Consider the following 16,123-nt stretch of genomic DNA (forward strand, 5'->3'; position numbering starts at 1 on the left):
ACTTTTCATAATGTATGTGTGATAACTGTTTCATTGACTGCAAATATATCATAATTCATTGACCCAGTCCTCTGTTGGTGGAGGTTAATGGTGTTTGCAGTTTCCCAATGCTACAAGCAATGCTCATATTTAGAGGTATATTTCCTTAATTACTTTTCTTTAAATTTTGCCTTGTTTGGTTCTTACAGATGGCACTTATCTTGTTACCTGTTGTCTCTAATGAAGGCTTTAGTGCTGAGTTCAGTAAAAGCTTTGAAACCATTATGAATATTTTGTATTTTCCATCAATCTTTATGGCAGCTATATAATAGATGCCTATTTTATGCCTGGCCATGTGCTAGGCTCTGTCTTCTGATGGGTCTGTGCTATACCAAGTACCCTATGAGTACATAAACCTATAAACAGAGGGGCTAGCAATAGAGGTAACTAATTCCCTTCACATCTCAAATAAGCTATTAAGATATGGCTTGATGGCAGCAAATATACCAGCTCCCATGTTTTCAGTCCAGCTGGGACACACACACAGCTCCACTCTGATGTTTTGGGCTGAGATCAAAGCTGCCCTCCTTCCTCCACAGCATCCACTCACAAGGTGAAGAAATAGGTCAGGGAATTGGCTGCCTTATTCACCTCCTTGTCCTGACAGCGAGTGACTACTGGCTGTAAGGAGGCTATGTCCCTTTTAAGAAGACCCTGCAGCTGTTTCACTCCTGCTGTCTCTGACCTCATAGACCTTTCACGGCTGTTTTTACAGAACCTGGAGCTGGTTGAAAAAGGCTTCAGTAACTTGAAGAAACAAATTGAAAACGCCAAACTCTTCGGAGTCCCGGTAGTGGTGGCTGTGAATGTATTCAAGTAAGTACAGAGTAAGGATAAAGGCGGAATGTGAGAAATGGTCAGAAGGCAACTCCTGGAACCAGCTGTACAGCAGTGCCTTTTAGTTCTACTTTGTTCTTTGGTCACTGCTATTGGTTATTAAGCTTTAACTTTAGCATGCATTAATGAGAGCCTGCGATATGCCTGGCACTGCATAAGTCACCACGAACTCACCCCGCTGAGAGTGTGTGAGTCAGATTTGGCTGCCATGGGCCCCCTTCTCCACCAGGTGAAGTGGATAACACACAGGCCTTGAAGTTAAATGTCCTTTTTGGTCTTTGAAGGCCTTTTGTGCTAACAGAAGGGCATAGCCCTACAAAGTTTCATTCTTTACTAGTCTGGTGGGATGTTGTCTTGACAAAGGCTTGAACTGGTATTGAGCTGCAAGTGTTCATGCAAGAAAGAACTCGTGTGGATCGTTTATGTATCGTAGTGCTGCTTTTGGTCTTTTTTTTTTTTTTTAACCACAGCAGAATGGAAGCAAAATTTTAAAAAGCTAGTATTTATTGATTCTTTATGAATGTAAAGCAGTATTCTAAGTGCTTTACATGTGTTTACTTGTCTAAGCCTCATAATATCCCTGTGAAGTAGGTGCTGTGATTATTCCCATTTTATCCACATGGAAATTGAGGCACATAAAGATTGAGTAACTGGCTGAAAGTCAGCCAGCTGCTAACTTCAGCCCAGATTCAAACCCAGGCAGTATTACGTGATTAAAAAAAAAAAAACCCACTGCCATCATGATTAGTACCCATTTATCACTGGGTAATTCACCTGGGTTTTAATGGCTAAACCAAGACAGATTCTGCCCTCTCCAGCCATCCTCAATGCTTTAACGTGAAGCACTGTCTTTACAGGACGGACACGGAGGCTGAGCTGGACCTCGTCAGCCGCCTTGCCAAAGAACATGGGGCTTTTGATGCTGTGAAGTGCACTCACTGGGCAGAAGGGGGCAAGGGAGCCTTAGCCCTGGCTAACGCCGTCCAGAGAGCAGCACAGGCCCCCAGCAGCTTCCAGCTCCTTTATGACCTCAAGGTGGGCTACTTACTGTATGAAAACGGAAAAAAAAAAAAGAAAAAGATATAATACACACAGTGAGGTGTCTGTCTGGTTACCTCTATTCAGAACCCTGTGTTCAACAGCTTCAACCTTGTAGGTTTGATTTCCCCGTGGGTGAGTTACCCCACTACAACCTGCACTCCCAGCCCTAGACAGCTTTCTTACAAAGGCATGTTGCTGCTTACTTAAAGGGTAGCGGGTCCAGGTGAGAAATCCCTGGGAATCAGGCTCACATCCTAACTTTTGAAAAGACTCACAGCACAGGCCCTCTTGGCCGTAGAGAGGTGTTCTTGTGTAAAAATGTTACAGATGTTGATCCTGTGGAACTGGGATTGGCTGTTGGAAGGTTACATACAGAACCAAGTGTATAATTCACTATATAGCTTTTAACTCAAGACACCAACCATGTGGCCAATTGGCAAGGGGCTCCAACAAGCTCGGAAATGTTTTCTGACCACTTCCCAGTAATAGGGGAAAGTGGTATGCGCCTAAGCTCACTTCCTGACACAGTGCTGTCTTGAGTTCAGAGAAGCCCTCAGGTGTAAAACCCAAGCACCTCAGGAGGCTTAGTCACTTTTTCCATCACCAAGTACTGAGTATATTAAGTTACTTCTGCCCCAAGCAGAAGCATTGCTTATTCTGTGATAACGTAAAGTTAGTTCATAGAAAGGTCGTTCTTATTATAGCGTCATATCTTGTTTTCAATTCTCTGTCCCATGTATTTCAGGATGTGATTGGACATAAAGTAGTATGTCCACAACATTAAAAACTTTGTTAGGACCGTGGGATGAAAATTGTAGCTAATTCTGCTTATATTCTTGAGGTTGGTTTAAGGATAATCATAGGCTTTCAAGAATGACCATAAAAAGATGGAGGGAAGAAACCCTATTGCTTTGGAGTTTGACATTCTCTTGTTTCTCTTTGCAGATCTGATACACTAGACAATTAATATTCTCCTATTGACAGCTTTGGTTTTATAGACTTCTTTGAAAATCTGCTCAACCAAATCAGCTTTTTAGAAAATTCCATAAAAGCAACTTTGTGCGCAAATGCAAAGCATTTACAGCTACCCTCTCCAAGCCCCCCTCCACAATGCGTAGGTAGGGAACCCCAGTCCCTAAAGGCCATCAGGAGACCTGCAAGTAGTGGGGTAATGTGGACTTTATAACCCATTTCTACCAGGAACTTTGTTCTGACAAAAAGGAGGCTGCTACTTTTTGTCTTAATCAGCAGCTGCTAGTCTTAATTCACCCCTCAACAGAAGTGCTTTTGCTTAGAAAGTCCTGAATGTGCCGTGGCATTTATAGAGCTCCAGTTATAAGATGCATAGGAAAGTAATCTAGGTATAAGACTGTAATTGAATATTTGCTTTATTCATGTCTGTTATACAAAGCCCCTCCATAAATTATCACTGTTTAGTTGAAAAGGGAAATTTTTTTACATAGACAGATTATTGCTTCTTTCAAAAAACCAAACTCGCTCAACATGTTCTTTTTGCCTGGGTTGCTAGGGAGTACAGAGCCAGATATATTGCCTAATTTAGTAATTTGCTCATCCGAATTACCTGTGAGTAGCTTTCCTTCCCATTTTCTTTAAACAGTCCCTGTCTGTGCTGTTTTCTCTGAATCTTGGTGACCTGAACTAGACTGCAGCAGCATTTAAGAAGCAGGGCTCCACACCTCTGAAAGCTTTGCCCTGGAGGAGGCAGCTCTGTGGCACTGGGGCCCTCACTACCAGTTAGACTATAGGCCTCTGCCTACGGCCATTGCAGGAAGGGTTGTGTTTGCTTCAGGTGCCACGGGAGACATCCTTTCACACCATTCCCAGCTCGTGTTGATCATATAAGTCACTAAGTTTTTTTAATACCTAGGTGATTTTATTTATTTATTTTTATAATTTATATTATTTTTGTTGAGAATATACACAGTAGTGCACCAACTCAGTAATTTCTACATGTACAACTCAGTGACGTTGATTACATTCTTTGAGTTGTGCAACCATTCTCACCTTCCTTTTCTGAGTTGTTCCTCCCACATTAACATAAATTCAACTGCCCCCCAAGTTTTCTATTCAGTCTTTCAAGTTGCTGTTAATTTGATCCAGTATAGTTCTTAAAAGAGCACGGTGCTCAAGGTAGACATTCTTTACTAGATAAACTATTGTTTGGTTTTGAGAAGACTAAAGGAAATATTTTTGGTTTAAGGTTTAAAGATTATCTCAGGATAAGGTGATTTTATGACTATTTCTAAATAACAGCAACTAACCCTTAATATGCCATGTTAAAGATTGCATCAGCCTCTCATGTACAAAATGGAGGTTATGGAGATGGATATTGGTTGTCTTGTTTCATAAACAATATCCAGGTTGATCTCCAGTATTAGAATATCTACTTTTTATTTGCGAAGAAGTAATTATTCTTGGGTAATGAACAATATTGTTTAGGATATACCTGTTAGGGTTGTATATGTATGTGTATATAGTAACTTTATCTCTGTGGGACATTTTCCACTTACAAAATTTGGGACTTGGTATTAAAAGAAAATGTTTCTAACCCGATAAACCTCAAAATGTTCACGTATCTATATATAAAAGCATCTTCTGGGCTTTTTGGAGATCCTGACCTAGAACATGGCCACGTCCTGGTTCGTGTCCCCATGTGTGTCTGATCATGGTCTCCTCTCCTTCTTGTGCATTAGCTCCCAGTTGAGGATAAGATCAGGATCATCGCACAGAAAATCTACGGGGCAGACGACATTGAATTGCTCCCCGAAGCCCAGCAAAAAGCCGAAGTCTACACGAAGCAGGTAGATGTTTGATTGGTTTGTTCTTTCAGCCCTTTACAAAGCAGGCCTTGAAGTAAGAATCCCCAAGTTCTTCCTCCAGCCCTGCCAGGCACTCACGGTTTTACATCTCTGGGCAGCAGCCTCTCCTCAGAAGTATGATATTTGGATTAAGTGGTCAGGTCCCGAGTTCTTTTTCTACTTTGAAATTTCTTCTTAAAGGATAATCTGGGCTATACATAGCAGAAGGTTAGCAGTTCGAATCCACTAGCCGCTCCTTGGAAACCCTATGGGGCAGCTCTGCTATGATCTGTAGGGTCTCTGTGAGTTAGAGTTAACAGGACGGCAGCGGGTATACATATCATGACAAGGGCAGCAGTGGTTTAGTGGTAGAGTTCTCACCTATGGTGCAGGAGACCTGGGTTTGATTCCCAGCCAGTGTACCTCAAGTGCAGCCACCACTTGTTTGTCAGGTGGTGGAGGCTTGTGTGTTGCTATGATGCTGAACGGGTTTCAGTGAGGCTTCCAGACTAAGGTGGACTAGGAAGAAAGGCCTGGTGATCCATTTCCAGAAGTCACCCTGTGTATCTCAGTGGTCCAATCCCATTGCACATGGCGTCGCCATGAGTCAGGGGCCAGTTCAGCAGCAGCTGACAACGATAATATACATAACCACGGGTGGTATATATGTTTGAAAAAGCCATAGGAAAATATGGAATATCTTAGTAAAATATTGAGACCCTGCCTTCAGTTGTATCCTCACATCTACTACAAACTATCATTTTTAATTGGTTATATAGATGAAAATAAAATATTCACTTGTGGAATTTGGTTGTCGGCACTTGCCTCCCTCACCCAGCTGATTCTCCTTTTGGTCTGGGATAACCAAGCTGGAGGGTGGTGAGGTAGAGATGGATACAGAGGGAGATAGGCCTTCAAATAAACTGAAGAATACATACAGTCACAATGGCCAGATGTTTTTTGTTGTATTTGTCCACTTTCATTTTACCTCTCTCTTTTTCCATCTTTCCCCAGGGCTTTGGGGATCTACCCATCTGCATGGCGAAAACACACTTGTCCCTGTCTCATAACCCAGAGCTAAAAGGTGTGCCGAAAGGCTTTGTGCTGCCCATCCGCGACATCCGCGCCAGCGTGGGGGCTGGTTTTCTGTACCCCTTAGTAGGAACGGTGAGTGCTGCTGATAGACAGAGGTGCTTGTTCATCTGTGCTTCTGGTCTTCATTCCTTGCTGAAGCCACCAAGCAAATGCTAAATGAGCAGAGTTCACTGCCGAGGAGAAAGTTGGAGTCGGGCCTGTGATGATTCATCTCCTGCTGTGGACCATCTTGGTGTCAGTTCAAGCTGATGCCATGACTACTTCTACTGAATCAGAAAGTCTGTTTCACAGGGACAGTGTGACCGTAACTGAATGCAGAATGGGCCTAATTGATAGACTGCAGTAATGCTGATATATATCCTGGCTAACATTTATTAAGCAGCTTACACGGATAAACTCAGTCCACCCAATAGCCATCTGAGATAGTGACAGATGCTGCCTGGTCCTGAGCTAATGCCTGAAATTCAGGGAATTCATTGGGTTGTTTGTTTTGTTTTTTAATAAGAAATTTTCCTATTTAAAATGCAACTGAACCCTGTAAATGTGAAAGATGAGCTTGCTTATTACACTTGAAGGTAAATTAGTTGTTAAATGCTTTCACAGTCCTAGAGATTTTCTGAATATTAAGGGAAGAAACTCGCTCCGAGGGACGTTGAGGGATGTTTAAGGACATAATTACAGTTTGGTGACATACTGACTAAATTTAAGTACTTTACTCATCCAGTAGATGCCCTTTCAGAGCGATGCTTTTCTTTCAGTATAGTAAGAGAGTGGTAGGAAGTGGCAGTATATAGTTGAAGGTGCATGACATGAAAGTTCATCTAGTTTTCACCTCTGCTAGTTCACGCCTTGGGAAAGTTATTAAGGCCCTGAGGCCCCGCTGCCCTCATCTGCCAGTGTGGGGCAGTACCATCCTGTAAAAATGAAGAGAGAGGGCATATACAGTGTGGGCAGCCCGAGTGCCTCCCTCAGCCACTCGAGGGCAAAGGCTGAGCCTTGTTACGATGTTTATCAGTCTTTAGAATTTGAAGAAAATCCCTTTTCATAGGAATGCTACACAGTTTACCTAGCACCTTGAATAATGCAGAATGTGTGTTCTTTCTGGAGAAACTGTCAGCAGCTGCCAGCTGAGAGTGGTAGCTGCACTCTGTACAGTGACATTCAGTCCTGCGTGCAGGGGGTGGCTGTGGAAATGAAAGCAAATCTGCTAGTGGTCAGGCCAGTGAGAGTCTGCCTGCAGGTCAGAGAGAAACACCACCTGCACCACCCGAGGCTGGATCTCTTAACTAGACCAAGTCTTGGGGAAGGGGCCTTGACTTTTACTTGGAACGAGACATTTCCACACCTAATCTAGATGGTGTTGCAATCACTATACTTAACATTTTCTGGTTGTTCATTGAGACCCAGAGGATTTGAGTATTATGTCTATTAATTCAGAGTATGGTGGCTTCTTTGCATAGTTTTATGTCTCAGTTCATATGTGTGTATACACATAATCATTTTGGGTTTTTTTTTTTTTTTTTTTTGTATTTTCAATTATCAACATGATGTTTAGGGGAAAAATCCTCTATGGGAAAGGCTAAAAAATCACCCCAAATCCTACTATCTAATTATAATCACTGTTCGGGGGACTGTCTTTAGAGTTTTCTTCCTACACACACATGCATGTCCATATCAGTGGGCCAGGCTCTTCATCATGTTGCCTCCTTAGTGGCTTTGCCACTAAGTTTGAGGACCAGTTTTCTCCTTTTTCCTCCTTGTCCCCACACCCAGCACTTGCTTACCTCTTACAGACTACGAGGGTAGAGACCCACCTCACATCCCTAAGTGTGTTCTGGGAAATACTGATTGGCACTCAGATATCAGAACTAGGTTTTCTAAAGTATAGATGTTCTGTGTGCCAGAAGATGACTCACCCTTTTCTGTAACATTTTTACAGGGAAGTTTTGGAAGTTCAGCCTACACTGTTTTCCTGTCTGCATTTGATTTGGAACTTGTATATGTTCATTATACAAGAGATTGTTACAGATGAAAATATACCAAGTTTTCACTTACAAGCCATACAGATTTGCATCTAAGTAGGTATTTGCCAAAGCCAAGTCTTTAGAAAAGTGCAAATATATTTCATAAGCCTTACAAGATCAGTTTTAGAAGGTCACATTGGACCAGTAAGAGTTGTAAAACCATCTAGATTGTGTGCAGACATGTCTTGGCCCAAGTTAAAGGATACTGATGCCTAATGTCATTCTGATGAAGCAAAAATAACACAAGACTCTTTAAAACAAGTCAAAAAAGCACATAAGCCCATTCTGCATTCAGTGAGAGGTGAAGACTTGAGTGACAGATTCCTCAGCCTCCCAGCACCTGCCATTGTAGGAGGAAGGTGAAAGCACCTCCTGCTGTTTCCTGTTGAAGTTACCAGTCTGGGAGGCAGGCATGAAGCCTGGCATTTGGTTTTACTGAAGGACACGAGGGTTTCACTGAACACCATTGGTGACTTCATTTTTAATGTAACAGAAGAAACGTGCCCCCTTTATTGACACCTATAAAATGATGTTCTATCTTGGAGCTTTGGGTTTTCTATCTGAAGGGAAGGTGGAAGAAAAGATTCAGTTATTGGTTTTTTTAATGTTTTGTTGAGGATACTCACAGCAAAACATTTCTTCAGAGTTTAATTCCCCACCCCCCAAAAAAAATTGTCTGGAATTGAGGTATGATTTCCACACAGAGATAAGATTAAGTTAATTTTAACACTATTTCACATCTCCTAGATGAGCACGATGCCTGGACTCCCCACCCGGCCCTGTTTCTATGATATTGATTTGGACCCTGAAACCAAGCAGGTGAATGGGCTCTTCTAAGCAGGTAAATTGTTAGTGTTGAAAGTTTCGCTTTTTTCCTTACGAAGCTTATGTATGAATTATAGGACTGAATTTCCCAAACAAAAGCTATGAAAATTTAACTTTTTAATGCCTTCAAAACATTCTTCCCCAGACATCACTTATAAAAGTGGAAGTACAAAAAAGGAATAAATTCATCGTAGAGGGGCAAACCCAAAGGAGCAGGAGCAGTAATAAGAGTTGGCATTAACCAATGAATGAAACGTTTCAACACATTTTTTAAAGAGAGAGTGTGGATTGTCACAGGTTGACAGTGTAGAGGAGAAAGCCGCCATCGAATGAATCATGGAGGGAGGTTAGAGCCTCTGCTGGAGCCCCAGGAGGCTCTGGGTTTAAGTTGACGGCGCAGGGCCTGCTGAAGGTCGATATACTCTGAGTAGACAGGTAGAAAATAAGAGTTGAACAAATGTCCCAGAAAGTAGAACAGAGGAAGAAACAGAACCAATCCAGGAGTTCTTGGGACACAAGTCTCAGTTGAAAGACCCCCCAGGTACCCATCAAAATGAACGAAAAATGATCTTTCCCTTGACACTTCCAGTTGAAATTCAAAAACATCAAAGAAAGTCCTAAAAAAAAAATGGCTTGCCTATGAAAAAAAAGAGAATTAGACCAAGCACCTGTTTGCTTATCAGCAATAAGATGCTTTCAGGCAATGGAGGCATGCCCTCCATGTTCAAAGGGAGGATGACTTCCCACCTGTGCTTCTACCCAACCAAATCTGTCTGCGTGTTTTCAGACACTCCGGGGTTTACCACCCCGACGTCTTTTTCTAGGAGGTTATTTAACAGTGTACTCCAGAAAATGGGGAGTTAAGCCAAGAGCAAAAGAAGATATGGGTTTGGAGAAACTAAACCTGATTTGGACAAGCATAAAGAGGAGTCCTGACAACTGTTCGACTGGTCTAGAGTTAAAAACCCAGTGTGGACCAGGAGGAGGGAGGACTTAAGAAAGACTAGAAAGAACTAGAAAAGACAAGGGTATCATAAAGGTTAATATAATGCAGGACAAGAGATCTAACATTGTTTTAAGAAAATAATTGTCCAGGTGGAAGCAAAATGTAGTAATCATTTTAAGCAACTGTAAGGATGGTAAGAAGAGAGAATTTGTGTACTTGACGCTAGTGTAACACTCTTCTTCAAGAGGGCATATCGTGTTATGGAAATTTAATCCAAGCTCACTGCCTAGCCTGGTGTTGGATGGTATCCACATATCCATAATGTAAATACTGTGTATTGTTTCCAAGTTTTCAATCAACTTATGGGCAGACCATAGAAGAGTTGGTTATGGAAAAGGTTGTAAATATTAACAGCCACGACAATGTAAGTGTATTGGTGCAGTGCGTAAGAGAAAACTCGGAGCTTAGAGAAAACATTTGTTTTTTGTTTGTTTTTCCTTCCAGATTGTCCATCTTCAAGAAGCTACTTTGAAAGTTTGACCAGTGTCTCTTCTGTGCCTGCTATAAGCTGGGAGGTGTGGGGAAGCCGAGAGAAGTCAGCCCCTGCCCCGAAGATCTGAAATACACTGTGGGAGTTTCTCTGGAAGCCTTCCTTTGGTCTTAGTTCCCATTTTCATGTATAAATTAACATAAATCATGCACATGTCTATTTAGTGAAATTCCATAGAATAAAATGAAGTAATTTTGCTATCACAGTGTTTAAATATAAACTGGAGCTTTTATAAACTATGCAGTAATATCTCTGCCGTCCTGTGTGAGCCCATTTGTTAGACAGATTCCTGGGAGTGAAAAAGCAAGTTGCAGTACGTACAGTATGATACTGTTTGTGTTTATGGGGAAAACGTGTGTCTGCTTGGATATTTCTGGGAGGGCCCATAGTCAGGAGACCACCTGAGATGGTTAGGATGGATGTAGAGTGTAGAGGGGGACTTGCCTTTTTGCCATATACCTATGTTTTTTTTTTAATTTTCATCAAGGAAGTGTTGCTCATACAGGTTTTAGTCCTGACCTTCCTTGGAACTCTCATTTCTATCATAGCTTTAGCACCATTTCCTGTATTTTATTTTTAAATTAATAGACTTTGCACCGTTTATTTTTAAATTTCCCAAGAAGAGTGGTCATATATCACTAACCTTACTTAGTTATGTATCACTAACCTTTCTACCCTTTTGGCTCAGCAAATATTTATTTAGCTTCTGCTGTGTGCCTGGGCTCTCCCCTTCCCTGCTGAAGATTTCTTCTCAAATAGCCCTTCTTCTCCTCTTGTTCTTTATCCTCTGTATGTTTTTCCTCTCCCATTTTTTTACTCTCTTTTCAAACCCCTTGTCTTCCTGCTTTAGATCCTTCCAGAGGACATTGCATCCTCATGGGTACCAGTGCTAAACACTACTGACCTTGGCATGTATTATGTTTTTCCTGGTGTCCTTGGTTTTATTGTTTTTAATCCTCTGGATTCACATCAGTGTTGTAGTTCAGTCACTTTTACAGTCCAAAGGAATGGGAGCAGTGCTTTCGGAGGTGTATGGCAAAGGGGTCATGAGTAGTACAGAGCCTGGTTTTACTGCTTAGAGCCTTACTCATCTCTCTGCCTCCATTTCCTCACCATGGAAGTGTGGGCACTGTTGATAAACACCTCATGAGGGTGGTTGTGAAGATAAAGAAACAAGCCAGCGAAGACAATTTGCACAGTGCCTGGCACATTGTAAGCACTCAGTATTGTCAGATACATCCAAAGCATCACTTGGGTCCTGTTCGCACGGAAATGCAGAGTTCCTTATTTCTGACATTTGTTAAAATGTTCTGTAAAACTTCATCTGGAATGGGATTTGCTGAGAATTCAGTTTGTAGATGCATGAAGGAAGCATGTCTACTGGCAGACATAGGGACTGTTAAAGATGCCTCATCTTAAAGGATGTAGTCCTTGTATCCCCCCTAAAGCGATGTGAATTTAAATCCATAATACTGATAGAGTGGTGAGCACAATTGGAAGAAAAGGGAAGAGTGACATTTATAAGCAAAACATTATAAACAAAGCCCTAATAGAATAAATACTCCAAACTTTTTATCAGTTGTTGCTTGGAAGGAATGCACCATCACCGATGCAAAAATTTTCCTAAGTATAGGTAAAACATGCCTTCAGTACAAATCCAAATGGTACAGCTTTTTCCACTTGGCAGTTTATCTTGGAGATCTTACTTCATCATCAGTTAAAGATCCACGTTTCAGTGGATCTTTATGACTGCGTAGTATTTAAACAGTCCTCTGCCGATAGACACCATTGTTTGATGTTTTTTGCTAATACAAATACTGTGGCAGTGAATATTCTCATATGTATCTTTTCACTTTGTGTGGAAATATAGGATAAATTCCTATCCTAGCAAAGGAATTTATCCTATAATAAATAATTTATAGGATAAATTCCTAGCAATGAAATTGCTCAGAGGGTGGCCTCTAGCTTCCAAATGGAAGCAGACCTTTGGCTGGAAGTGTGTAGGGATAATAAGCATTAATAGAACAAATCTGTAAATTAGGTTTATATCCCCATTTTACAGAAAGGCAAACTGCAAGATTGCATTGCTATTGCCTGCCTCAGCCGGGGTTTGTTTTCCACCTCATCTGACTCCAAAGCCTCTGCTCTTTACTATCATACTGCCTCTCACAGTTCTTCCTTGAATGCTTTCTGGCCAGGCTGTACTGAAATGGACTTCCCATTTTTTGAGAGATGGAAAGCTGTGCGCATTTCACATCCCTTCAGAAGGAAGAGGTGATAAAAGGTAGGAGAAGCAGAGGAGAGAAATGAAGAGGTTAGGGAGGCTGCTGATCTGTTTGGCATGCATGAGTTTTGTGGAAATGACTTCTCAATCTTTGATAAAGAAGAGGTGTCACAAGCACAAGCTTACAGACGCCATTTCCGTAATAAAAGATCATAAACAAAAAATAAGACCTATATTAAACACCTACAAAAGCATAAATGCCTGGGGTATCTATTAGTATGGGTTGCCAGAGAAGATTCAGCACCTTTAGCTGGGGGCTAGGAGTCCAGATTACTGGCCTTCCTGCATCTGCTACCCTTCTCTGGGCTGCTAATGCTTCCCTCCCCTAATTAGTAATATTACTGATAAACAGATGGGAGCTCCTTTAAGCTGCACCTCAGATGGCTTTTGCTGTGCGTTGGTGATTTATATATACTCAATTCAAAAGAGACAGCGTTTGTGTCTTCGCTGTAAAGCAGATGGCAGCAGAATTACTGTTGAGCTCTTGTTAGCTGGTGCAACCCTGACAGTGCCCACACGGTGTCCATGAGCAGGTCAAACCACGAGAGGACTGGAGTCACACGTTCACTTAATGGTGTGCATGGGAAAAGGGCTGGAGGGTTTGTTTCCAGAAGGTTCTCTCTAAAATGTAAGGATTGTGAATAAGGAATAATAAACCACTTCTGGTAGCTACAGGCCTGGGCTGTAGGTGGGTAGAGACTAGGATGGGGAGACATGGTATGATCAGTATTATTCAGATAAATATGCAAGCTATTTTATTGGAACACAGTATCTGGTGATATTAACAAGATAAGCTGTAGGTAGGATAATTTCTCATCAAATTGGAGAGGTATATTTATAGCCTGTTTCCCATTATATAATGAAAAGCTACTAATGGAGTAGTAGACAACGATATGGGTAATAGCTTAAACAGCCTGTCACTTAAGTGAGTTCAGGAATGACAGGTTTCTTTCATGTGTGAGGTACTGGATACATTTTGAAAAACATCATAGATACGGCATTGGGTTCTAGTCACATCCTAACGAAAAATCGTTGTATGTAAGTGAAGCCCTAGTGGCACAGTGGTTAAGCGTTCAGCTGCTAACCAAAAGGTCAGCAGTTCGAATCTACCAGCTGCTCAGAAACTCTATGGGACAGTTCTACTCTGTTGTATAGGGTTGCTATGACTCGGAATCCACTCAGTGGCAGTGGGCTTGGTGTGTAAGTGTGTGTGTCTGTGGTGGAAGGCAGCAATGAACTGTATGTAAAATACCTTAAAGAAATTCCCTTTGACTAAAAAAATCACGTCTTATTTCAAAGCCATTTCCAGTTCCTTTCCCCAGCATTTTTTTTTTAAAGAAAGGCAAATGGAGTAAGATCTACAAGTCGCTAAGGTGGCCGTTATTGTTTTAACCTGTCCCTTGTTTCATTTCCCATTACCTCTTAGTAAGACAGCTATTCTGCCCTCTCCTCATGTAGATAACCAAACCAAACCCACTGCCATCGAGTCGATTCCGACTCATAGCGACCCTATAGGACAAAGTAGAACTGCCCCATAGAGTTTCCAAGGAGCGCCTGACGAATTTGAACTGGTGACCTCTTAGTTAGCAGCCGTAGTACATAACCACTACACCACCAGGGTTTCCCCTCATGTAGATAAGCTCATCTTATTTTTGTCTGGAAATGGCAACTCCCTTGTGTGCTAAATTGAGAAACCTTGGCTCTCAATTAGGATTGGCATCTCCATTGGTTATGGATGGCATGGTTTTCCTTTAGCTTGTTTAAAGTTCAAAACTAGCAGTCAGCAGGGTTAGCAGCCCACCTGAGGATATGAAGGATGTTTTCACCAACTTGTGTTTGTGAAATGAACAAGGCTAAATTGAATTCTTAATTACAAGTAAACCAGATGCTTACAGATTTTCCTGTATTACAGCTCTTGTGTCTAACTTCTACCTGTAAATTTAAGAGCTTGACAATTTAGGTTCCGCTTTGCTTTTGTGTCCTGAGTTCTTTCCTCAGTAAGTCTCAAAGGAGACTACAGAAAGGTAAAATATAATCCTGTAGAAAGTCCACAGATTTAGCCACCCAAAGATCATGATCCTATTGAATGGAAATAAGCCCAGTCATTCTTCACTCCACTTTAATAGGTTCATCTTCAGGATGGTGTGCTGAGAGGGGGGCTGGAGGAGGAGGCGGGAGTTGTGGCCCTTCCTGGAACATTCTGTCCTCGAATATGTGTGGTGCATCTGTCAGGAACTCACAGCTCCAGCTCAGGAATGCCCTTGCAGTTAATATTAAACCCAAAGTAATTCACCTTAAGCTCCCATAGCAACATCTTTCATTGGCTATAAGTTAACACTTTATGTGTATAATAAGTACTTGGGGTGCTTTGCAAAGTAGCCAGCAATTCATTTAGATAAAAGGCTCAGGAAATGCATGAAAATACACAACCTCGCCAATCAGACAGAAGGTAGATGCCTTTCTCTGCGAGTGGAGTTGTGAGGAAAGCAGCTTGATTGAGAAGAGCCTGACAAAGCAGACACCTAGAGGGACCTAAAGGAAAACGTGGGTACTCGCAAGCTACCTCGACTTAACTTAGAAATATGTTAAGGTATAAAAGATAGACCAGGCTGGGTCCCTGTGCCCTTCAGCCCTGGTCAGCATGGATGTAGACACTCCTGCAGATCACAGCGTTCTTAGGCACGCAGGTGACCTCCTAGACCCGGGAGACTAGCGTCTGGGCCTGGGGCTTCTGGGAGACCGACAGTGAACCTTGATAATTACCTCATTACACTCAAACCCACTCCTGGGAAAGTTTTGTTTGTTTTGGTTAATATACTATGTCATTTTCTACCCAAACGGGATCTCTATGCACAGTTTCCAACCCTGCTTTTAAAATTTAGTATCGGCTGTGTTTTTAAACACAGCCCATACCAAATTCTTAAAGGAGCCCTGGTTGTGCGGTGGTTAAGCGATCCGCTGCTAACCAAAAGGACGGTGTTTCAACCCACCAGCTGCTCCTTGGAAACCCTATGGGGCAGTTCTACTCTGTCCTGTAGGGTCGTTATGAGTCGGAATCGACTCAAGGGCAGCGGGTTTTTAGTGTTCTTAAATGGAGCCCTGGTGGCACAGTGGTGAAGAGTTCGACTGCTAACCATTAGATTAGCAGTTGGAATCCACCAGCCGCTCCCTGAAAATCCTATGGGGCAGTTCTAATCCGTCCCATAGGGTCGGTGTGAGTGGGAACTACAGCAGTGGGTCGGGTGTCCTCAAATATTCGGGGAGGGGGGTGGATTATAACGGTACTGCCTATAATTTGAAGCTGGATTTCGCTATTTTGCGTCTCAGAAAATAGGGACTTAGTACTATCGTCCCCTTCCCCATCTTCCTGCTGTTTCTCTATGGTCCCCTGGCCCTTGCCCTGATGTGATCCGCAGTGGGATTCGGGACGGGGCTAGGAGCTCGAAGGTCTGCTCCCACGTGGCAGGACACACCGTTCGCAGGTGGCCCCGGACCTCCCCCCCGCCCCTCCTCCCCCCGCCCCTCCCACCGCAGCGCCGCGCCACCGCCCCCCACCCCCGCCCTGGCCCCGCCCCGCGCCCGCCCGCCCGCCCGCGGCTTCGCGCACATTGGCGCGGCTGGGGAGGGGGCGCCGCCCGGCTGCGGTCCCTGTGCAGCCGGCCG

The 16,123-nt window shown here is 42.7% G+C and overlaps 1 protein-coding gene across 3 annotated transcripts in view; it reads left to right on the top strand.

Annotated features, from left to right (window-relative positions):
• The window catches only part of MTHFD1 (methylenetetrahydrofolate dehydrogenase, cyclohydrolase and formyltetrahydrofolate synthetase 1), a 61,207-nt gene extending 49,576 nt beyond the window's left edge, over positions 1-11,631 (top strand). Inside the window, exons 23-28 of one of the 3 annotated variants that reach the window (XM_010588686.3) lie at positions 755-855; positions 1,734-1,911; positions 4,632-4,739; positions 5,751-5,903; positions 8,603-8,696; positions 10,131-11,462. In XM_010588686.3, the coding sequence (XP_010586988.3) occupies positions 755-855; positions 1,734-1,911; positions 4,632-4,739; positions 5,751-5,903; positions 8,603-8,692 (630 nt within the window). In that variant the 3' untranslated portion in view covers positions 8,693-8,696; positions 10,131-11,462. Of the gene's footprint in view, positions 1-754; positions 856-1,733; positions 1,912-4,631; positions 4,740-5,750; positions 5,904-8,602; positions 8,697-10,130 lie in introns of all 3 variants that reach the window. The other 2 variants (XM_010588685.3, XM_064292580.1) reach the window with 2 other exon arrangements.
• The last annotated feature ends 4,492 nt before the right edge of the window (positions 11,632-16,123 follow it).

Source organism: Loxodonta africana, chromosome 10 (assembly GCF_030014295.1).
Source record: "Loxodonta africana isolate mLoxAfr1 chromosome 10, mLoxAfr1.hap2, whole genome shotgun sequence".
Classification (NCBI taxonomy): Eukaryota; Metazoa; Chordata; class Mammalia; order Proboscidea; family Elephantidae; genus Loxodonta; species Loxodonta africana.